This window comes from Marmota monax, unplaced genomic scaffold (assembly GCF_021218885.2).
Source record: "Marmota monax isolate L192 unplaced genomic scaffold, Marmota_monax_Labrador192_F-V1.1 WCK01_AAM20220418_F8-fsc00008, whole genome shotgun sequence".
NCBI lineage: Eukaryota > Metazoa > Chordata > Mammalia > Rodentia > Sciuridae > Marmota > Marmota monax.
The window spans coordinates 6,465,975-6,490,179 of NW_026694432.1; the positions used below are offsets into that span (position 1 = coordinate 6,465,975).

The 24,205-nt window shown below is 41.5% G+C and overlaps 1 protein-coding gene across 4 annotated transcripts in view; it reads right to left on the reverse strand.

The window, feature by feature from the left end:
- St3gal3 (ST3 beta-galactoside alpha-2,3-sialyltransferase 3) overlaps window positions 1-24,205 on the reverse strand; it is a 192,457-nt gene that overhangs the window by 57,175 nt on the left and 111,077 nt on the right. For 2 of the 4 annotated variants that reach the window (XM_046468552.2, XM_046468551.2), the window contains one exon: window positions 11,816-11,908. The exons of the other annotated variants lie outside the window; for them this stretch is intronic. In XM_046468552.2, coding sequence (XP_046324508.1) covers window positions 11,816-11,908 — 93 coding nt within the window. The remainder of the gene's footprint in view (window positions 1-11,815; window positions 11,909-24,205) is intronic. 4 annotated transcript variants of the gene reach the window in all.

Sequence of the window (24,205 nt, forward strand, 5' to 3'; positions counted from 1 at the left end):
CAGACACCTCAGACACAAGGAGGCACTGCCAGTGGGGATAGCAGGTACCAAGCCAGCCCCAATTAGGCCCCACAGAGTTGGTTTCTGAGCCCAGTTTCCAAGCACATGCCTTGCCCATTTAGCAGTCTTGCCCCATTTGGATGTTACTTTTTGGAACAAGCTCTGCAGCTGGCCCTGGACCCACACACACATCTGGAGGGCTGAGCAGCAGAGTGAAGATGCTGCAGCGCACGGTAAACCCAATCTAAGCCCTTGAAGAACCTGAGAGGAGGATGGGTCTGTCCTAACACCAGAGGCACAGAGATGCCATAGCCTACTTTCGTCAAATAGGCCTGCCTTCATGCTGCTGCACTGGTGAGGAGTATAATTCCCTCGCCAGGGGCTCCCTGGCTACCTCATTTGCCCAGGTCTGGACTCCACATGCACTGGGGCAGAGAGTCAAGAGCTCCCATGACAGGGGATGGGCACGGGCTGGGAGAGGTAAGGCCTCAGTCATGCTCCTCCCTGCCAGCTTCTGCTATTTATTCATAAAAGGCTAGCCATACAGTGACCTACCTCTCTGAGGACAGATAAGAGAAGGAAAAGCAGGACAATGTACCAAAGGTGCCAGCATCCTGCTCTCTGCCCAGCTGCTGCCTCACCCCTGGGACTTTGTGTAGGTGGAGCTGACACCTGGGGCCTCCCTCTCATCGAGGAACTGGTACAGGGCTGGCCTGGAGCCTCACGTTCTAAGCTTTCATCAGCTTTTGCTCTTCTCAAGAAGCACAGCTCCCCACGTGGGGATCTTGTACCTGAACCAAGAAAAGCAAAGCTGCTAATCTGACAAGATCAATCCTCAAATACCACAGGAATGCAGCCCGGCTGCCTGCTCTCCCCAGGGACTGCGCTTCCGAGCACCTTCAGGATTCCTGCTCTCTAGCCAAAGGGAGCCCTGGGCTTAGTCTCAAGGGAAGAAGCGGCCTTCACCAGGGTGCCTGGCCTTGCTACAGAAGCTCCAGCTTCCTGGGATAGCTCACACATCTCCTTCACCAGCCAGCCTCTCATCAATCCTCTGGCTTAGGGGTCTCCTCTGTCTTTACCACTCCTGGGCACATATGCCTGGATACATATGTGACTCAAAGCACTGTCCCCTTCACCCTAGGGTAATCAACCAGATGGAAAAAGGAGGCTCAGAGAGTGAAGCCCAGCCAGCCCTGTTCTTTCCACTGTGGCTCAATGCTTCTCAACCATCTGTGAAGGACCAGTTAGTTTTGCTTTTTAAGTTTCAATTCTGCCACAGAACAATAACTGTATAAAATAAAATAAAAAGGAAATCACTAGAAAAATAAGCACACATATAAAATATGAAGCCCCATTTTTAAAGTATTAAATTCACCAACATAAACTTACTCTAATTGTTATACGTTTCCAAACCTTATTTTCAGTTTCTCAAATATCTTGTTGCAGACTAGTGTGCATCACTTTTGATTCCACAGCACACAACAGATACCCTGTGTGGGACATTCTACTGAGGCTTCAGCCTGGCCTCACCCTCAAGCAGAAATCAGAGGAGGATGAGACAAAGCTCCTCAGGTCCTGACCTGGGGCAGGAGAAAAGATGCACTCTGATACCATCAGGAAGAGTCAGAAGCCTAGAACTTCTCTTACAGCACATAACGACATAACTTGGGAAATCTCCACAGGTGGGTTGACAGTATTCACCTGTTCAAAGCAGCGTGGAAGGAGATTTTCCTAAAGAAAACACAACTTTTGGGCATCCACTACAGTCCCACCTATGAGGGTTGGAAGAGAGTGAAGAGGAAAGAGATGAGGTGTACAGTTTAGGGTACAAGGGTGCTGAGTTCCTTGAAGGGGTAAAGACAAAGATAAAGAATTGGTTTAAAAACAGAAAATAGAAGTCAGGTGTGATGCTAAGGAACATATGGCGCAGGGGATGATGGCAGAGAAACTAACTGGACTCAGATGGAAATCCTGTAGCTTCAGGCTGGAGTCCAGGTCAAGGTCAGGCATTTAGTCTGCCAGCCCACTGCAGGCTACCCTTGCACACTCTGCAGAGAAGCTCTGGTTACTGAACACTCCTGCTCTTCCTAGTACCCAGGGATTTTACTGCAGGGATTACCTACCCAAAAATATTTAATATACCCTCTGAACAAAATGAATCTGCATTCCTCTGTAGGCGCATGGTTGAGAGCCATGATTCAGCACAGCATGTGGGGTTGGTGAGTGCTGATTCTGTGCCACTGTGTCCTCAAGCGAGTTACAGCTTTCTTATCTACAAAATGGGTACAACAGCACTTATTGCACGGGGCTGTTGTAAAGGCTGACAGGTCATGAATACACAGCGTTTAGCAGAGTGGCTGACAAACAGTAAGAGTTCCAACAACCATGTGACATTAATGCATAGGTTTTCTGTGTCTGCAGTAGGATCTCTGAGGGGAAAGATTTTAGGCATATTAGACATGCTGAAGGTCCAGCACTAGGAAAATGTCTGGCACTTCGTTGAATGAGTGACTACACAGCACACAACTGCCCTGATAACTGGAAGCTCTTATTATTAGGTGTACAGCATATCAGGTAGTCGATGTGACAATCTTCAAGGGATGGGGAAACCTGAGTATGATTAAGTAGTACTATAAGGAGCCAGTGAAGAGAATGAAGATTCAGGATCCTGAGGAGTGGATGAGGTTGGAGGACTGGGGCTCAGAGGAAGGAGCTAAGCTGATCTTCCAACCTCAGGATTCAATGCTGCTTAGATATTCAGTTGAGAGGGGAAAGAGAAAGACTAGCTCCCATATTTCTGGTTCAGGTGAGAGTGGACATGTTACTGAAATAACATGGATTGATTCAAAGTATTGAATACTGAGGGGACATTGAGTTTGAGATACTTTTGAGTCACCCAAGTAGGTTAGAGATCAGCAGAGAAACAAGGTTGAGAGTTGTCAGCGCACGTGTTAAACAAAGTGGTGAAGCCAGAGGAGAGGAGGGCCATATGGACCCTGGTAAACACCAGTATCTAAGATGGGCACAGGAGCAGGTTGCCTGCAGTAAAAACTGAGAAGGAATCATCGAAAAGTCAAAGGGGGGCCGGGAGGGTGTGTGCACAAAGAACTGAAGAGAATAGAGTGTTTCATAGTGGAGGAAGACCATCAAAAAAGGTTTATCTACCCCCTGCCTTTATCAGGAAGTACTTTTTCTTGATCTGGTCAAGAGTACTTAAAAGAGGGGAAGGGTAGAAGCACAGGCTAGATCACACAGATTCAGAATTAGAGGGATAAGAGGAAGTAGAGAAGGCAATCTCAGCCTGTCTTTATCACACTCCTCCTGGCAAGGAAGGGGCTGTGTCCATCTTGCTCCCAGTCTGGAAGGACAGTGATTCTGCAGAAGTGCAGGAAGGGACCAAGCTCTACTTTCCCCTGCAATTTATGGTATGGGACAAAGCTTAGCTAGGATGCCTCTCAGTCTTACCACACTTCCTTGGTGTTGTAGTAATAAAATAAAAATCCCAGGATTCTTCTCTGAAGGGCAGAGAGGGGAGGGCTTTGGAATGTGGGGATACCAGCTACCCAGCTAACCTGGCCAAGAGCCCACAGCTTTCAAAGCCCCCAGGCAGTGCAGTAGGCCTCCTGCATCTTCTCACGCAAGGGTCCCAAAATAGGCAGCTGGGACTGTGTCAGCGCTCCAGACTTCCTGCCTCAGAGAGCTGTGCAAGGTTTCGGCAGCCATCCTTGCACTCTACGGAACACAGCCAGCTTGGACCATGGCAGTGATTCCTTAGCAGTATGAGAATCACAGATGTACACCACACCCACCAGTCTTCTTAAATCAAAGTGTGTCTCAAGAGAAGTGTGGTTTTCCTCTGTAGAGCTGGGTAAGGCGGCAATTTCTACACCGGCACCTCATCAGCCACCACCAGGCTGTACTCTGGCCATTAGCCACCCACCCATGAAACAGCAGCCGTGAAAGGGGGTAGAATGTGCTCTGTGGTCAAATGTTTGGGTTCAAAAGTTGGTTTCATTACTTCCTGTATGACCTCAGGCAAATTGCTCGACTTCTGTGTCTCCATTTCCTCATATTTATACACTAGACTACGTTTCTCTTATGATTGATAAGAGGATTAAAACAGAAGAGAGAGGAAAAACTCTTACCAGCATAGGACCTGATACAAAGTAAGCCCCCAATAGATGATGTTAGCTATCACTGGCTGCTGCTGATGTTGCTCTGCAGTGTGTCCACAGCATGGGTTACAGCTCTGCCTTCTGCCGAAACTGGTGGTCATAGGCTTTGCCTGAAGATGCCACCTATTTTGCATAGGCCTACTGGTTACCATCTAAAAGGCATGATACTTTCACCAAAGCACAAAATAACTCTCAAATGTAGGAAGCAAAGTATTGTTAGGAAAATGGAGAGTGTCAATTAAGGTTCTGAATAAATTATATTCAAATGAATTATAGTTCTTCTTTAAGCCAACATTTAAAGTATTTACTATGACCTACTCTGGTATCTGTATTTCTTCCTTAAAAAAAAAAAATCCAAACACCTTATCTAACCATAATGAAAGTCACTGAGAAAACAATTCACTTGTTATGTGCCTAACATTAAATTCTGCTGCAATGATCTAATAACATTTATGGCTCCAAGATAAATCATCACATTTCATTTTCTTAACTAATGAGTTAAGTAATGCTCAGACTTTTCCAAGATTGCATAGCCTGTAAAGTAAGAAAGCTATGAATACTTTCTATCTCCAAACCTCATCTCTTTCCAATGTAGTATGTATTAGAATATGTCATAATAATTATTTTTCTTCCTTAGCTGTCACTCAAAGTGTCTTATCAACATTTTCAAACCCTCAGACTCTTAATATCCAGAGGGCAGAAAGTAATATCCATTCACAAAACAAATATGAAGTGTCTACTCAGTGCTGAAAGCTCTTCTAGATTGGTTGGCAGACCATCGCTCCATGCTAAGAGGTACATGGCCTACCATGGAGGAAGATACACCAGTAAATAATTATAATACCAGTGATGTGTGAGGTACTTTCTCATGCTGGTACAGCATGAGAAAAGTGGGTACATGTGCATGGGAGTGCAAGAGAGAGTAAGGGGAGACTTTCCACTCCATGGAGACCAAAAAGATAAAAATCCCTAATCCAAAGCTTGGAGCAGGGCAGATGCACGATAAATCCTTTGGACCCTGCTGCCATTCCCTCCCCATCTCTCCCACACAGGAAGCAAGCAAGGCACAAGGGAGGGAAAGAGGACTTGTCAGCAGACAGCACAAAGGTCTGAGAAGGAGCAGGCTGACTTCTCAGACAGGCAGGACAGGCTGGCAGTCAGCACCCCCCACTTAAAGTGCCTATTCCCCAGTCCGGGTCCAGTGTGAGAGTCAGTGACTAGATGGGCTCAGAAGACTAGGGCTTGGGAAGAGAATGACTGCTTCACACAGCATTTGGTAATAAATAAAGATTTAATTGTTTGTTTGTTTTAAGGTCATGTCAAAATAGTTGCACCAGAACCTTTTCTGTCAAAGTACTGATGCTACATAAATAAAAATCTTGAATTTATTTAAGTATTTTCTTGGTCAAAAATGTTATGAAATACTAGTTACTCATATGAAAAAAATAAAAAACAAACAAACCCTGATGGATTAATAATTTAAATGTAAACAAAAAAACTGCAAAGATAAAACAAGACAAGAGAAAGGCACTATCATAAACTGTGTATATAGGTACACTCAAAAACTGCCATGGAGGACAACCACCAATAACTTTCAAAATTAAAATGCCTATAAATTGTGAACCAGAAATATCACTTTATTCTAGATAATCTGCATATGTGGGAAATGATGTAAAAATATAATTATTCACTGAAGCGATATTTCTAATACTAATTTAATAGTAAAGTTGGGAAATTGCCTAGATCAGACTAACTAGACTAGGAGACATCCTGTACCTCATGAATGAGGATCAAAGGACTTGTGCTTCTGGCCATCATGGAACAGAAGAAACAGGATTTGTCTTCGTACCTCAGACATCTAGAAAACCAGTCAGACATGGGGAACGGTGGGTTTTCAGGCTTTGGATAACAGTACAGAACTGCCCCCAAAAGAGGGAACAAATGAGGTGAGCCCCATAACTGCTTAGCTTACTGTCTGAGGACAGTGTCCAACATATATGGACGGGGAATATAACCAGAGCTCAGTGGTCTTTATGAGTTGAGAGAACAGATCAATGTTTAGAAGAGAGCAAATGACACAGAAAGCTATGGAGATCTTTAAAGGGGTCTCCTCAAATCTTTGGCCAAGTACTAATCTGTAAATGTCTGAGAGGAAGCCTGGAGGCTGAGGAAAGGACCACAGGGAGCAGTATGTCAACAATTCCTGGTGTCCAGAGTCCTCTAGGCTGTTTGTGTTCATACAAACCAGAGTGGAAATGAATCAGCCAGAGTGGAACAACCTGATGACACAGGAGGCACTGGGCAGTGTTCTCAGAGGGCACTGCATTATGAAAGGGGATACATTAGCCCTGGACAAAAAGCTGCTCAAGACCTGCCCTAGCAACATCAAAAGCAAACTTTAAAGGGCTATCCCCAATTCCAAGTAACTTAATTACATGCCCAACCCAAATCTAGCACTATTTAAAGGAATACAAAATTTAGCACAGGAAAATGTAAAATTTACATATCTGAAATCAAATAAAATTACCAGGCATAAAGAATAGAAAAATATAGGTCATAACCAGAGGGAGAAAAAAATCCATCAATAGAAACCAACCCAATGACACGATGGAATCAGAAGACAAGTATGTTCCATGGGGCCAAGAAAGCAGAAGAAAACATGAATATAAAAAAGTGAAATGGGACAGGTGCAGTGGCACATACCTATAATCCCAGTGATTTGGGGGGCTAAGGAAGGAGGATCACAAGTTCAAGACCCGCCTCAGCAACTTAGTGAGGTCTTAAGTAACTTAGCAAGACTCTGTCTCTAAATAAAATATACAAAAGGACTAGGGGGGCTGGGGATATAGCTCAGTTGGTAGAGTGCTTGCCTTGTATGCACAAGGCCTTGGGTTCAATCCCTGGTGTTGTACCCACAAACACACACAGGAAAAAAAAAGAACCTTAAATTTAAAATGATGACAAAATACATGTAACATAAAATTTACTATCTGAACTATTTTTAAGTATACAGTAGTATTAAGTACATTCACACTGTGGTGTATCTAAGAGCAGAAATATTTTCTTCTCTAGTACATACAGAATACTCACCAGGACAGACCATATTTTATCCCTTAACACTCAGATCTCAATCATTTTGAAAGTATTAAAATCAGACAAAGTATATTCTGATTACACACACATTCCCAGGAATCTAAAACAATAACCCTCTAATCACATGGATTCAGGATAAGAAAGAAGAAATACCAATGCTAGGCCTAATTTCCAGGGATGGGTGCGGGGCTGAGGGTGAATTAACCACCAACAGCCAATGATGTAACCAGTCATGTCCATTCAATACTACACTGGAGTCTGCCCGGTGTTAGGGTAAGAAAAAGAAGAGGTCTCTGGATAGGAAAGGAAGAAATAGAAGACGTGACTGTACATGTTCTGCATGATACTGGTGCAGGGATGGGCACAGAACAATGGAGTACCCACACACGAATGTTCAACCCATTTCAACAAATGTGCCAAGGTAATTCAATGGGGAAAGGACAGTCTTCAATACAGGGTTCTGGAACACCTGAACATTAATATGCAAAAGGGAACTCCTTGCATTTTACTAGATAGAAAAATTCACACAAAATAGGTCATAGCTCTTAAAGTCAGAGCTAAACCTACAAAAATTCCAGAAGAAAACAAAAATCCTTTGACCTTGAATTGGGGAAAAATTTCTTAGATACAACATTCAAAACACAATCCACTAAAAAATTGATGTATTAAACTTTTTAAAATTGATTTTATTTTTTAAAATATGACAGTGGAATGCATTACAATTCTTATTACACATATAGAGCATAATTTTTTATATCTTTGTATATAAAGTATGTTCACGCCAATTCATGTCTTTATACATGTACTTTTTTTGCATTACAATTCTTATTACACATATATACCACAATTTTTCATATCTCTCTTTGTATATAAAGTATGTTGACACCCAATTCGTGTCTTCATACATGTACTTCGGATAATGACGTCCATCACATTCCATTATCCTTGCTAATCCCCTGCGCCTCTCTTTCCCTCCCACCCCTCTTCCTAAACTCCACCAGAAAACTTCTAGAACTAGTAAATGAATTCAGCAAAGTAGCAGGATATAAAATCAACACCCATAAATCAAAAGCATTTTTGTATATCAGTGACAAATCCTCTGAGAAGGAAATGAGGAAAACTACCCCATTCACAATAACCTAAAAAAAAAAAAAAAAAAAAAAAGATACTTGGGAATCAACATAAGAGGTGAAAGATCTATACAATGAAAACTACAGAACCCTAAAGAGAGAAATCAAAGAAGACCTTAGAAGATGAAAAGATCTACCTTGCTCTTGGATAGGCAGAATTAATATTATCAAAATGACCATACTACCAAAAGTACTATACAGATTTAATACAATTCCAATCAAAATCCCATTGACATTCCTCATAGAAATAGAAAAAGCAATCATGAAATTCATCTGGAAAAATAAGAGACCCAGAATAGCTAAAGCAATCCTTAGCAGGAAGAGTGAAGCAAGTGGCATCACTATACCAGACCTTAAACTATACTACAGAGCAATAGTAACAAAAACAGCATGGTATTGGCACCAAAACAGACTGGTAGACAAATGGTACAGAATACAGGACACAGAGACTAACCCACAAAATTACAATTATCTTATATTAGACAAAGGTGACAAAAACATGCACTGGAGAAAAGATAGTATCTTCAATAAATGGTGCTGGGAAAACTGGAAATCCATATGCAACAAAATGAACTTAAACCCCTATCTCTCACCATGCACAAAACTTAATTCAAAATGGATCAAGGACCTAGGAATTAAACCAGAGACTCTGTGTTAAATAGAAGAAAAAGTAGGCCCTAATCTTCATCATGTGGGATTAGGCCCCACTTCCTTAATAAGACTCCTACAGAGCAAGAATTAAAACCAAGAATCAATAAATGGGATGAAATCAAACTAAAAAAGTTTCTTCTTAGCAAAAGAAACAATCTGTGAGGTGAACAGAGAGCCTACATCCTGGGAGCAAACTTTTACCCCTCACACATCAGATAGAGCACTAATCTCTAGGGTATATAAAGAACTCAAAAAGCTAAGCACTAAAAGACAAATAATCCAATCAACAAATGGGCCAAGGACCGGAACAGACACTTCTCAGAAGAGGATATACATACAATCAATCAACAAATGATGTATTAAACTTTATCAAGATTAAAACTTCTGCTCTGTGAAAGACAGGTTAAGAGAATAAAAAGAAAGACAAGAAAATACCTGCAAATCACTTGTCTTACAAAGGGCTACTATCCAAAATATTTAAAACCCTTAGAATTCAATAAGACAAACACCCAACCCAACTAAAAATCAGCAACAGGTAGAAAAGACAGTTCCATAAAGAAAATAATAACATGAAAAGATTCTTAATATTTTCAGTCAGTAGTAAGATGCAAATTAAAACCACAGTGAGATAATCACTATAAACTCACTAGAATAGTGAAAGGCAAAAACACTGAGGGCAAGGATGCAGGGACACGAGAACACTCTTTCACAGCTGGTGGGAGAACAAAGCTTTGAAATCACTTTGGAAAACAGTTGGGCAATTTCTTATCAGTCACATATTTAACATAGGAACCAGCCATCACACTCCTAGGAATTTCCTTAAAAAATACATTTTACACAAAGACCTGTACTATTATATTTATAGTGGCTTTATGATTGCCCCAAATTATAATTAACCTGCATGTCTTTTGTCCTTTCAGTAGACAGACTGTGTGACAGTTACATAATGAAATACTACTCAGCCATAAAAGAGAAAAAACAAGGAACACACAGCACATGTATGAATTAGCAATGCATTATACTAAAAGAAAGAAGCTACCTCAAAATGTTACATACTATGTGAACATTACAGGGACAGGAAATAGATCAGTGGTTGCCAGGGACTGGAGGCAGGGGAGGGATAAACCACAAAGGGGCCTGGAGAACTTAACTGTTGTGGTAATTATATAAAGTATGCATTTATCAATGGAACTAGTTATGGAACTACACTAAAGGGTGAATTTTACTGTATATAAATTAAAATTCAGTAAACCTTACTTTTAATAAAATTGATACATCCATGCAATTGTAGATTATATAATCATTTAAAAAATGATATGAAGGGGGCTGGAGTGTAGCTCAGTGGTAGAGCATGTGCTTTGCATGTGCAAGGCCATGGGTTCGATTCCTAGCACCAAAAATAAAAAAAGAAAAAGAAAGAGAGATGGAGCCATACATGCTCTCTGGAGCATGTATGGCTAATTATTATCCATTAGCCATACGATAATCTCTATCATATTTTTAGCAGTAAAAATCAAGGTACAGAAAAATAAATCCAGTATATTCCCAATTATGTTAATACTGGCTGTCTCTGGGGAAGAGGTCTGGGGGGACAGTATAGATCCTTTGGTATTGTTTGAGTTTTCTTCCCACATGCTTGTATTACTTTCAATTAGGAAAAATAGAAGAAATCTATTTACAGGTTAAGGAAAACTCACAGGTGTCTGGGCCAGGGGACACAGTTATGAAGGCTTCCAAAAGTAAAGAATATAGAACACAATGTCAGACACTTCAGAGGTGCTCAATAAATAGCTGGAGAAAACAGAGTATTTGGAGTCAATTCAGAAGGTAGATCCCAGGCAGAGTACTCGGCAGTACAGCCTCTGCTTTATACCAGGAGCTAAGCTGGAATTGCTCACACTGGACAAGAGAGGGAGCTTACAAGAGAAGGTATACTGGAGTTACTTTGGGGCAGCACTTGCTCAGCATTCCCTTGCAAGCACACTGTGTGCGCTAATCTCACCCTTCAAAGGATGGGAGGCAAGGAAGTACCTCCTCCAGTGAGCGGGGTCACTCCCAGGACTCCTCTGGTGGTCCAAATGCTACATTTCAATGCCTGGAGAGTCCTGAGGAGCCCCCCTGTGAGTCAGAGCTCCCACCACTTTCTGAAGGAATTAAATGACCGTGACAGTCTCAAGGCACTCTGGACAAGACAAGACAATCCTAGCTTTTACAGTCCCTTTTCCATGCCAAGGCCTTCAGGAAAGAAAGAAGGTTGGAATGTAAGCAAGGCCCGATAGTAGCATTTGGTACAAGAAACTCCCTGGATGAGGCACAGATTCCTTCAGGAAGCCCAATACCAAGGAAATCAGAAGCTCCAGAATGCAAATGGACCAAGAGGAAAGGTGTTCAAAACTTGGACAGTCTCAGAAATTAACTTTGTTCCCTACTTTATTTGGCCAGCTAGTGGGTCCCAGCTTTGGCCACTGATACTAAGAGTAAGTGTGTCTCCATTTGGCAGCACTGCCTGGCTGCTCGGGATGCCTGGCTTCTGTGGGTGGCCATATAGGTTCCGTCCCCTCCCTCTTCTCCCTGAAACAAGCTGCACTGCTGAGTGCAGGGTGGGGTGAGGCATAGCAAGGCACAGAGTGGGGTTCAGTCCTTTCCAGACACTGGAGACTGCTGGACACGCGAGGGAAGTGAGAGCAGAATCTTGTTTCTTCTGGAGAACATGAGCTACTGTGTGGGGCCAGGCTGTCTAGGCAGCAGAAGAAAGAGAACACTTACCGGGGGAAGATGGCGGTCATCAGGGCTGAAGCATAGCCCGGCTTGCAGGCTCCCTCTGAAAAGTTGGCGTACTTGGTGGCTAACTCAGCAGGCCTGTAGGGAGAGGAGGAAAGTCACTGCCTGCCAGGCACTGAACAGTCACTGGGTTATTAATTCATGAAGAGCTGCAGGGGCTAAACCTTGAATAAAGCTTTCTTCCCCACAATCGGCTCTTCAGGCCCTTTTCCACACTAAGGCTTCAGTGGTGGAAAGGGAACAGATGGATCAATAAGCAAGGTCTCTTGATGGAATCTGTAGAAGGAACATACTTGGTTCCACACAGATTCTTTGTAATAAGCCTGATACCAAGGAAATGAGAACCTTCTCCAGGCTCCAAGATTGGGGGTGGAGGGCTGCTCAGACTTCCACAGCCAGAGGCGCTGCCCTTCCCACCTTCCTGATATGTCCCCACATGTCCAGCTTCCTCTGCTTTTACCCTGTGTACCATACTATGATACTCCCAGTGGTTATCAGTGGTTACCCACAGTAGCCTGGATAGAGACACAATAAATGTGTGTTATTGGGCTACTGATCTAACCCCTGACCAACTTCTAGTAATGGATGGTCTTCTGTTCTCTACCTGTAATTATTCCTTATCCTTTTCCTCCTGGTGCGTTCCAGCCGTACTCAGGTATTCCCTGACCTGCTGAATGGGCCAAGCGCTTCTCCACATCACACACTCTCCTCCACCTGCAATGGCCACAGGGAGGGCACCCCTCCCTCACCATACTGTAAATTCCTGGGACCAGAGTCTGACTTAACATCCCTCTCCCCAGCACCGTGCATAGAGACATACAGAAGATTCCCGTAACTTCTGAGGAACTGTCTGAGGAACTATCTGAGGAAATGGCCCTGACAGACCCTGCACTCTAAAATGCAGGCCAAGTCATCTCAGGAAACCATAAGCTACAGACAGTGGAATACTTTTCAGAAGACTGTGTTCCAGTGCTGGCCTTGCTGCTATGTGACTACAGTTGTGCCACTCAACACCACTGGATTTCAATGTCCTTATGTGTTCAATGGGGCTTTAGTCTAGCCTTATGGGCTAGAGTCACCACCCTCCACCAAGGCTTGGCCCTACAGTCTAGAGACCACCAGGACATCTTCAGTGAAAGGGCTCAGTGACTGCTAGGGTTAGAGGTCCTTTCTGCTGGGGCACCTGAGTGAGCCTGGCTGGCTGCCAGTTTTGAGTCCTACTCCCATCCGCCCCCACCCTTGGGCCCTCTGCCAACTCTCTGGTGCCCGGCTACTCTGTTTGGCTGGACTTGATGGCAAGTCGACCTTCAGCACTGCACCCTGCAGGGACTGGAGGGTGGGTGTCACATCTGATTCACTCCTGGGGGGCTAGTCCAGGGCCCTACATAAGCAATTGCTCATTGAATAGAGACAAACTCATCTGCATCCATGTCATTTTTTAGAAATCTACTTTTTAAAATTTATTTTTAGTTGTAGAACAAATATCTTTATTTTATTTATTTATTTTTATGTGGTGCTAAGGATCAAACCTAATGCTTCAAAGTGCTAAGCAACCGCTCTACCACTGAGCTACAACTCCAACCCCTAGAAATCTACATTTTTAAGCCTTCACTAACATTCAAAGCCTGAAATGCAAATGCAAATGTTGAGTGACAACCTGGGACTTTATTTGCTAGGCAAAAGAAAAAGAAAGTCAAAAGTTTTAACAGGAGAGAAACAGTATTTTCTTATGTAAACAACTGTGCTTTGGAAATGAAATATAACCTCAGTGCAATTACTGAATTTACTGGAAGCTTCTGCGACCAGGCAGTGACTATAACATTCTAGATTGCTTAAGTGGATGCTATGCATTATTAATTTACATGAGTTTCAGAAAGATAAAGGACCTTACCAAGATCATGCCCCTTCATGGGAGGGGAAGGTTGCATGTGCTCCAGCTCCTCTTTAGCACCAGTGCAGAAGCTACTCACATGACATTACCAGCAGTGTGATCACAGGGGATGGAACAGTGCCCAGTGCTAGCACAGGAGCAGTTGGCATGGCCAGAGATGAGTAGAGAAGAGGGTCAAGAAAGCCTCACCCTGCTCTTTGGAAGTATGTACATAAGGGTGTGTCACTTTGAATCTCTTTATGCCCGTCTCCTCACCCCCCACTCTTTACTTGTTCACCTTTGTTCACCTTTGTACTGTAAGTTCCTGTGGTCTTTCTGAATTCCAGAAAGTTTCACAAAGAAGTTGGAAGATGGATGACAGCTGCCCTTCCTAATAGTAGAACTACATGCACAACAGAAAAACCTTTGGCTACAACTTCCTTTTCTGTAGTGTGCACCTCAGCTCTTGCAAGATGCTTGAAGAAGGGCTGTAGGACAGCTCAAGGCTTCTAGGATCAGGTTACCCAAGATGGAGAGGAGAGAATGCTGGCCAGCTGGGGTGTGGGAAGCCTGAACCCAGCAGGGCAAGCGGCGTATTACTCTTCCCAGGGCAGTGCAAGGCCATGGAACAGGGATGGTAAGTGCTAATCAACCCCTCCTCCTTTAAAAAGCATCTCTGGGCACACTGGGCCATGTCAATTATTACCAAATTAAAATGCCTCAGAAATGGCCTCCTGACTGTCCCAGTGAGAGAAGAATAGGGGGAGTGTTGGGGATTCTGAGTCATACAGCAGTCTGGGACCTCTGGGGCAGTCAGCGGTCAAAACCACCAAGATTAATGGTCGCTAACTCCCTCAGGCCAGAATAGTTAAGTTTCTCTAAGGCACTCACACTCCAAATGCCAGGAGGCCCCACAGATGTCTGATCAGATCATTCGGCCCTTGTTCTTCTCCTACTCTGCAGCTGGCCTTTCATTTTGGGAGACTTAGCATTTCAACCAGTAAGAGCACCCATTGTGTTGCCAACATGACTACCAAGCCCTGGGGGTGAAGAGTGTAAACCACACACTCAAGAGGAAATCCAGATGGTAAGACTGGAACTCAACTTCCACTATCCCACCTCGCTCAGAAGGGCTGAATTTGAGGATTCGGGCCAAACAATGGGTTGTAAATAGAAAGAATGTCAGATCTGGAATCGGAATCTTTCACAGAGGACACTGACAACCTGTGACACCTTGGGCAAGCGATGGAAAATCTGATTCTCAACTTCCTCATGTGCAATGGGCACCACACACGATTCCCAGGCTCTGGCGAGGATGAAGTGAGAAAGCAGGTTTGGAAGGCTAGTCATGCTCCAAAGCACCATGAGTGCTATGTGAAAGAGGAGGTGGCAGACACAGGTAGCCAAAACAGGGAGGATCTGAGCACTTCACATCTGGATTCAATCACAGGCGGCATGGGTGCCCTGACCAATGTGCATCTGAAGGATCAACACTGGGGAAATGACAAGTACCGCTGCAGGAGGCAGAAGAAGCTGTTGATAGGAAGGAAGGAAATAACCAAGGAATAAATAAAGAAGGACAGAGTGCGATAAGCCAAGGGAGGGTGTGTCTGGACAAAGACACAGGGTCCAATCCTGTCAAACATGGTGGCAGGCCTGGTAAGGTGTGGCTACATAGGGACTGCTGCTGACCTTGATGAGAACGTATGGGAGTGAAACTCTTGATTCTATTGGATTTAAGAGAAAACAGGACAGAAACTGGGAGTCATAAAATACAGATTATTTTTAGGAATTTTTCTATAAAGAGAAACAGAGAAATGTGGCAATAGCCAGAGGGGGCAGCAGGGCAAAGATAGGATTTTTTGAGGTTTTGAAATATTTTAGCGTATTTATAAGCTACTTAGAATAAGAAAAACTCTGGTGCAGTAGAGATGGGACAGTTGCAGACAGAATGTCCTGGGGAAGGTGGGAAAGAGAAGGATCTAGCACAAAAGTTCAAGCACCATGTCCTTTAGGAACACTCCATGATGCTTCTCCCCCCAAATAGCACCAATCCACCCCACCTGTGGATCCCAAGCGACCTAGCACAGACTTTCACCCCAGCTTGCTCGGGCCCTTTCTCTCCCACCTTCTTCCTTTCCTTCCTTGCATTCATTCATTCAACAAATATCCTCAGGCAATTAAGTCCCTGTGCTTGGATTTTTATCCTGGCTCTATAGCTGTGTGTCTTGGGACAGGCCATTGAACTGCTCTGAGCACTCATTTTCCACCTCTTTAAAACTGGGATTATGCTACTGCTTACTTCACAAAATTGTTGGGAAAATAATGTTGACCTTAAAGTGCTGACACCTAGTACAATGCTGGCATCCGGTCATCACTCATCACACGCTAACTGCAACAGTCCTGGGATGCGCCAGACGTGGCCCTGGAGCTAGGGATACAACAGGGATCAGGATTTGGTTATGGTTGAGCATGCCACACACTGAAGAGTCACTGCTATTGTTTGGTGGTACTGGGGACTGAACCCAGAGTTGCTCTACCACCGAGCTATGTCCCTAGACCTTGTTTGTTTTTGTTTTTTGAGACAGGGTCTCACTAAGTTGCTGAGGCTGGCCTTGAAACTGAGATGTGCCTGCTGTAGCCTCCCAAGTTGCTGAGATTACAGGCATGTGCCACCATGCCAGGCAAATGGTGAGTGATGATCCATTTGTATCTTTTTGTTCTAGATTATATAGATTTAGTATAGCACACATGGCACAGAGTATAGAAGTACCACACAAAATGTTGGTAAAACTCATTTGGTCACCTTGATTTGACAGGTTCATTAACTGGCTTTTCTTGCACTGTCATCCTCCATCCACAACTGGGGTGTGCCAATCCACTCTGACACCACCGGCCATTTGTTCTATGTGGCCTCCAGTGTAGACCTGGGTTTCTAAACAATTCTTACCCTATGCCACCTGTGTGTGATAAACTCTGAAGCACTGTCAAATATCTTCCTTACTATAAGAGAAGAGGAGCACTTGATTGGAACCATCTGGAATTTGTGGCATTTCTGAGTTTTGGAGGCCCTGCCCTCTGCATGGGCTACTGGGCATAACACACACGCTCCATCAAACCAGGCCACTTTCCTGTTTCATCAGTGATTCTGGGGCTGACATTACTATGGTTTATCCTTGTCTTTGGCCTTGTAATTTTCTTCATCGTGGCTGGGAAGATTCTCTCCATGAAGCTCTCCCAGTGCTTGGGCCTGTTCTGCATGGAGAATTCTCATAGGGACTCTCTATTGGGGGCCTGCTGTGACTATTCCAACTCAAAATTTTGTTTCTATGCTTCATTTCTTTAAAAATGAAAACATTCTCTTCCTGGGTGGTAGTGAAAAGATCAGGGCAGTTGACATCTACTGAGCATAAGCTATGTGTCTGACAGTGGGTCTAATTATGTAATTTATCTTTATATAATCTTCTAAACCAGTGCTGGCCTTAGACCCAGGCATGTGGAGCTGAAAGAGCCCAAGAGAGCACATGGTTGGTGGATATGCTGCTCTGTATTCACACTATCTAAATTCCAATGACAAATTTAACACAACCAGAAAAGTAGCTCAACTCACATCTCCCCTTCAAGGTAACACTTGCATTTGTGGTCACCATCAACAAAGCAGTCACAACCTTTGACAGTCACTGGAAGCCAGTATTCCTGGGCATCAGAAGGATAATGCAGCTGGGCACAGTGGCGCACACCTGTAAGTCCAGCAGCTTGGGAGAACTGTGAGTTCAAAGCCAGCCCCAGCAAAAGCGAGACACTAAGCAACTCAGTGAGACCCTGTCTCTAAATAAAACACAAAATAGGGCTGGGGATGTGGCTCAGTGGTCAAGTGCCCCTGAGTTCAATCCCCGGTGCCTAAAAAATTTTTTAAAAAGCCAGGTACTCAAAGTCACAGTATAAACACAGGATATCTTCCTGGAGCAATAAATGTACTTAAAAGAGATGAGAAAGACTGTATCAAAACAACACATGTTTATGGTACAGAATTCAAAACTTTAAAAATAAGAGGAGAGCTAGGCAGGATGGTGCATGCCTGTAATTCCAGCAGCTCAGGAGACTGAGGCAGGAGGATTGAAAGTTTGAGCCAGCTTCAGCAACTTAGTGAGGCCTTAAGCAACTTAGCGAAACCCTGCCTCAAAATAAAATAAAAAGGGCTGGGGATGTGGCTCAGTGGTAAAGCATCCCTGGGTTAAATCCCTAGGGTGGGGAGGGGGGGAGAGAGGGAGAGGGAGAGGGAGAGGGAGGGAGAGGGAGGGAGAGGGAGGGAGAGGGAGGGAGAGGGAGGGAGAGGGAGAGAGAGGGAGAGACAGGGAGAGAGAGAGGGAGAGAGGGAGAGAGAGGGAGAGAGAGAGAGAGAGCTCGCAAGCTTGTGCTATCTTAAAGAATATTCATGCTTGACAGAGCTGCTGGTGGGGCCTCACTTTCTCCCCCTACCCAGGATGCTCTGGAGGAACTATTTGAGAATCTCAGCACTCAGGGATCTGATGTCCACACATGGATTCCTGCCCTCAAGAAGTTTGTAATCTAGGAAGCAAAAAGGCATATAAATAAAAGATACCTTCAAGGATGAACACAACAAGAACTATGCACAGGGGGTGGGGAGATGAGGTGATGGGCATGGCCTGGGAAATTATAGGTTGATGTCAAAAAAAGAGAGGGTAGAAGGGCACTCTCAGCAGAGGGCACAGTATGTACAAAGGCCCATAGGAGAAAGAAAGCCTGGCCCATGTGGGAACTGTCACTGTGAGACCAGATCAAGGTCTTGCTTCCAGGACAGGAACCTGAACTTCCAGTGGGGAACCACTGAAGGATTTGCATGCAGAGGAATGACGCGTTCCAGTCTGAGAGAAAGGGGGAGGCCCAGATCAATGGTGATAGTGGACATGGAGAAGAAGCAAATTTCCCATCAGAGATGTTTTGGGAACAAAATAATAGAAAGTGAAGGAATGTAATCAATAATCTTGAGCAATACCAGGGGTTTTAGTTTTCATTTTTTTTACATTATTGCTAGTTCTCAAACAACTCTGTGATAGACATTATCATTCTAATTTTATAAACAAGAAAATACAGGAACTCAACTGGAAAGCAGCAGGAAGATATGACCACAGTTCTTTTTGATTTCAAAGACTCTGGTTGTTGCTGATTTATTTTATTATTAATTTTGGTGCTGGGGATTCACAGAGGGCCTCACATATGCTAGGCATATTTGGTACCACTGATCTACACCCCCAGTCTTATTTTTAAAAATGAATACACTTTCTTTTTCTTTCTCTTTCTTTTTTAAATTTCAAAGCCCTTGGTTGTTAGGGGTGGTGGTTTTTTAATTTAATGCACTTTAGTTTTTGGAAGGGTTTTAGATTTTCAGAAAAGTTAAGTAGAGAATATGTAGCTCCTATATATCTCCTGCCCTGCTCCACATTTTCTCCTGTTATTAACATTTTGCATTGGTGTGGCACATTTATTACAATTAATGAAACCTTACTGATACATTATTATAAACTGAAGTTCACAATTTACATTAGCATTGACTTTTTAAATTATAATTCTGTAGATTTTGACAAATACATAATATATCTATCCATCTTTCTCCCCCTTCTCCCTTCCACCAATTCCATCCATTTATTGGCAAATGCCATAATTTCATTCTTCTTTATGACTGAATAACATTCCATTGTGTATATACACCACATTTGTTTTATCCATTCATCTGTTGAAGGACACCTAGGTTGGTTCCAGAGCTTAGCTATTGAATCACTGATCTTTTTAGTCTCTATAGTTCTGCCTTTTCCAGAATGTCATGTTGGAATCATATAGTATGTAGCCTCTTGAGACTGGCTTCCTTCACTTAGCTCTTAGTATTTAGGGCTTCTCTATGTCACTGTGAGCCTTGGTGGCTCACTTCTTTTTAGTGCTGAATAATAATATTCCATTGTCTGGATATACCACAATTTGTTTATCCAGTCTCCTATTAATAATGACTTGGTTGCTTCCAATTGTTGGCAACTATGAATAAAATTGATAAATATTCAAGTGCAGTTTCTGAACGGATCTGTTTTCAACTCAATTGGATAAATACCAGAATATCTGATCAGACCATGTTTAGCTTCAGAAGATGCTGCTATATGGTGCAAAGTAGCCAGAACATTCTGCATTCCCACTAGCAATAAATGAGAATCCTATTGCTTCACTTCCTTGTTAGCACTTGAGATTGTTGGTTTTCTTTCTTTTGCCATTCTGATAGATGTGTGATAGTATCTCACTGCTGTTTTAATTTGTACTTCCCTAATGACATATGATGTAAGCACCTTTTCATATGCTTATGTGCCATCTATATATGTTTTTTGGGAAGGCATCTGTTCAGATCTTTTGCCCATTTTTAAAGTGGGTTAGTTTTTTTCCTTATTGTTGACTTTTAAGAGTTCTTAGTATGTTTTGGATACAAGTCCTTTATTGGGTGTTTTGAAAATGTGTTTCCCAAGTCTGTGGCTGGTTTTATTAATTTTCTCTCATTCTCATTTTTTAAAAAATTTCTTTTTAATTGTAGGTGGACACAATAGCTTTGTTTTATTTATTTATTTTATGTGGTACTGAGGATTGAACCCAATGCTTCATACATACGAGGCAAGTGCTCAACCACTAAACTACAACCCCACCCATTTTTTTTCTTTTAATAAAATGAGTTTTTATGTATTGCTAATTTCAATTACAAGTTAAAACTCTAGCATAAGTACTCACACAAACAAATTTCAGTGAAAACACATTTGTATTGCTTATGTAGCTTGAACAGACTATCTAAATAACTAATGACTTGACTTTTTTTTTTGAATTTTTAACTAAAATGTTTTATTACTCTTTAAAGTGTATTATTAGAATATAAATACAAAAGTATTTGGTACCAATTATTATACATTTAAAAATTCATAATATTCTCTTCTTTTTTTATTTTTTTAATTTGCTTTAATTAGTTACACATAACAGTACAATGATCTTGATATATCATACATTTGAATCAGATGGGATTGACATTTCTTTTCAATTAGGTCAATTAGAGTATCTCCATTCCAAAAACTTTTGTTAACTTCTTCGAAATTTTCCTTTGAGGGATGGGGATGTGGCTCAAGTAATAGCACGCTCGCCTGGTATGCGTGAGGCACTGGGTTCGATCCTCAGCACCACATAAAAATAAAATAAAGATATTGTGTCCACCTAAAGCTAAAAAATAAATATTAAAAAAAAGAAATTTTCATTTGACTTTATAAAATCACGTGAGAAAAATCAATAGAAACAAAGTCTATCTGAATATTAAATATTCTTCCTATTGTAATCTGCAGCTTTATTAAACATTTTAAATGATGATTTACAGAGTTAAGAATTTTTTTAAAACACTTTTTGTTTTTTAACGACATACTTTTACTTAAGAGTGGTTTAGGTTCACAGATTTAGGGAAAGGTAAAGAGACTTCCTGAATATCCTCTGGCCCCATATAACAGCCTCTCCCATTATTAGTACCTCTCATCAGTATAGCACGTTTGTTACAATTAGTGAATCTCTATTGACATATCAAAATCACGCAAAGTACACAGTTTACATTAGGGTTTACTCTACCTGTTGTATATTCTAAGGCTTTGGACAAATGTAAAATGATATATATCCATTACAGTATCATACAGAGTATTTTTCTTTTTATTTTCATTTTTATTAGTCTTTTTAGTTATACATGACAATAGATTCCATTTTGATATAATTATACAAGCATGGACTATATCTCATTCTAATTAGGACCCTATTCTTGTGGATGTCCATGATGGTGAGATTCATGGTGTACATTTATATGTGTACATAGGAAAATTATGTCAGTTTCATTACACCATCTTTCCTTTTCCTATCCCTCTCCCTTCCCTTTATCTAATCTATTGAACTTCTATTCCCTACCCCATTGTGGGTCAGCTCACACATATCAGAGAAAACATTTTACTTCTGGTTTTCTGGGACTGGCTTATTTCCGTTAGCATGATATACTCCGCAACCATCCATTTACTGGCAAATGTCATAAAGTCATTCTTTTAAATGGCTGAGTAATACTCCTCTGTGTATATATACCACAATTTCTTTATCCATTCATCTGTTCAAATGTGCCTAGGTTGGCTCCATTGCTTAGCTATTATGAATTGTGCTGCTATAAACATTGATGTGGCTGCATCACTATGCTGATTTTAAATCCTTTGGATATATATTGAGGAATGGGATAACTGAGTCTAATGGTGGTTCCATTCCAAGTTTTCTGAGGAATTTTTATACTGCTTTCCAGAGTGGTTGCACCAATTTGCGGTCCCACCAACAATGTAAGAGTGTACCATTTCCCTCACATCCTCACCAACATTTACTTGTATTCTTGATAATTGCCATTCTGACTAGAGATGGAATCTCAGTGTAGTTTTAATTTGCATTTCTCTAATTGCTAGAGATGTTGAATATTTTTTCATATACTTGATGACCATTCATATTTCTTCTTTTGAGAAGTGTCTATTCAATTCCTTTGCCTGTTTTTTGATTGGGTTATTTATTGTTTGGAGTTAAGTTTTTTGAGTTCTTTATATATCCTGGAAATTAACACCCTCTCTGAAGTGCAGGTGGTAAAGATTTTCTCCCATTTTTTAGGCTCTCTCTTCACAGTCTTGATTGTTTCCTTTACTACGAGAAGTTTTTAGTTCGATGTTATCCCATATACTGATTTTTGATTTTGCTTTTTGCACTTTAGGAGTCTTATTTAGGAAGTCACTTCCTAAGCTAACATGTTGAAGTTTGGATTTACATTTTCTTTTAGTGGGTGCTGGGTTTCTGGTCTAATTCCTAGGTTTTTGATTTACTTTGAGTTGAGTTTTGTGCAGGGTGAGAGATAGGGGTTAGATTTCATTCGACTACATATGGATTTCTAGTTTACCCAGCACCATTTTCTCCAATGTATGTTCATGGCAACTTTGTCTAGTATGAGATAACTGTATTTATGTGGGTTTGTCTCCATGTCTTCTGTTCTGTTTCATTGGTCTTTATGTCTATTTTGGTCCCAATACCATGCTGTTTTTGTTACTATAGCTCTGTAGTATAATTTAAGGACTGGTATTGTGATGCCTCCTGCTTTTGCATTTCTTACTAAGGGATTGCTTTTGCTATTCTAGGCCTCTTATTTTTCCAAATGAAATTCATGACTGCTTTTTCTATTTCTATGAAGAATGTCATTGGAGTTTTGAAGGGAACTGCATTGAATCTGGATAGTACATTTGCTAGTATGGCCATTTTTACAATATTAATTCTACCTGTTCAAGAACATGAGAAGTCTTCCTGTCTTCTAAGATCTTCCTCAATTTCTTTCTTTGGTGTTTTGTAGTTTTCATTGTAGAGGCCCTTCACTTCTTTTGTTAGATTGATTTCCAAGTTTGTTGTTGTTGTTTTGAGGCTATTGCACCCTTCACAGAGAACAAGTTTTAAAATTTTTAATAAAACAATTTACCAATTTCTTTCTTGGATTATATTTTTTGTTTTGTATCTAAAAATTTACACCAAATACAAGATCACCTGGATTTTTCTCCTATTTTATTTTCCTAAAGTTTAATAGTTTTTCTTTCCCTTTTCTTCTTCTTCTTTTTTTTTTTTTCTTTTTTGTGGTGCTGGGGATTGAACCCAGGCCCTCATTTACCCTACACAAGTACTATACATTATTCAGCTATACCCCCAGTATCAGAAATTTCATAGTTTTGTGTTTCATAATTAGGTCTATTTAGGTTCCATTTTGAGTTTATTTTTGTGAATCATATAAGAGGAAAGATTAATTTGTGCATATGTGATGTCCAATTGTTCCAGCACCATTTGTTGAAAAAACTATTCTTTTCCCACTAAATTGCCTCTGTTCCTTTGTCAAAGATCAACAGACTCTATTTGTGCGGGTCTATTTCTGGGCTCTCTCTCCTGTTCCATTATCTATTTGTCCATTCCTCTGCCAATACCATGCTATCTTGATTATTGAAGCTTTATTTCAGGACTGAAGCCAGACAGTGTCAGTCTTGAAACTTTGTTTTTTATCAGTATTGTTGGCTATTCTGGGTCCTCTGTCTTTCCACAAGAACTTTAAAATGAATTTGTTGATATCCACAAAATAATTTGCTGGAATTTCACATTGAATCTATAGATAAAGAATGAGAATAATGAACATTTTAACAGTACTGAGTCTATCAGAACATGGTATATCTGGCTCCATTTATCTGGATTCTTTCATTAGTTTTGAAGTTTGCTTCATTCTTATTCATGTGTATACACACACCTGTATCCATAAATCTGTCTTCCTTTCCGCCTTCCCCTTCTCCTTTTCCCTCTCCTTCTTTCTTTCTTCCTTCCTTTTTTTGTGGTGATAGGGATTGAGCCTTGGCCTTCCTCATTCCCTTCCTCCCTCCCTTCCTCCCTCGCCC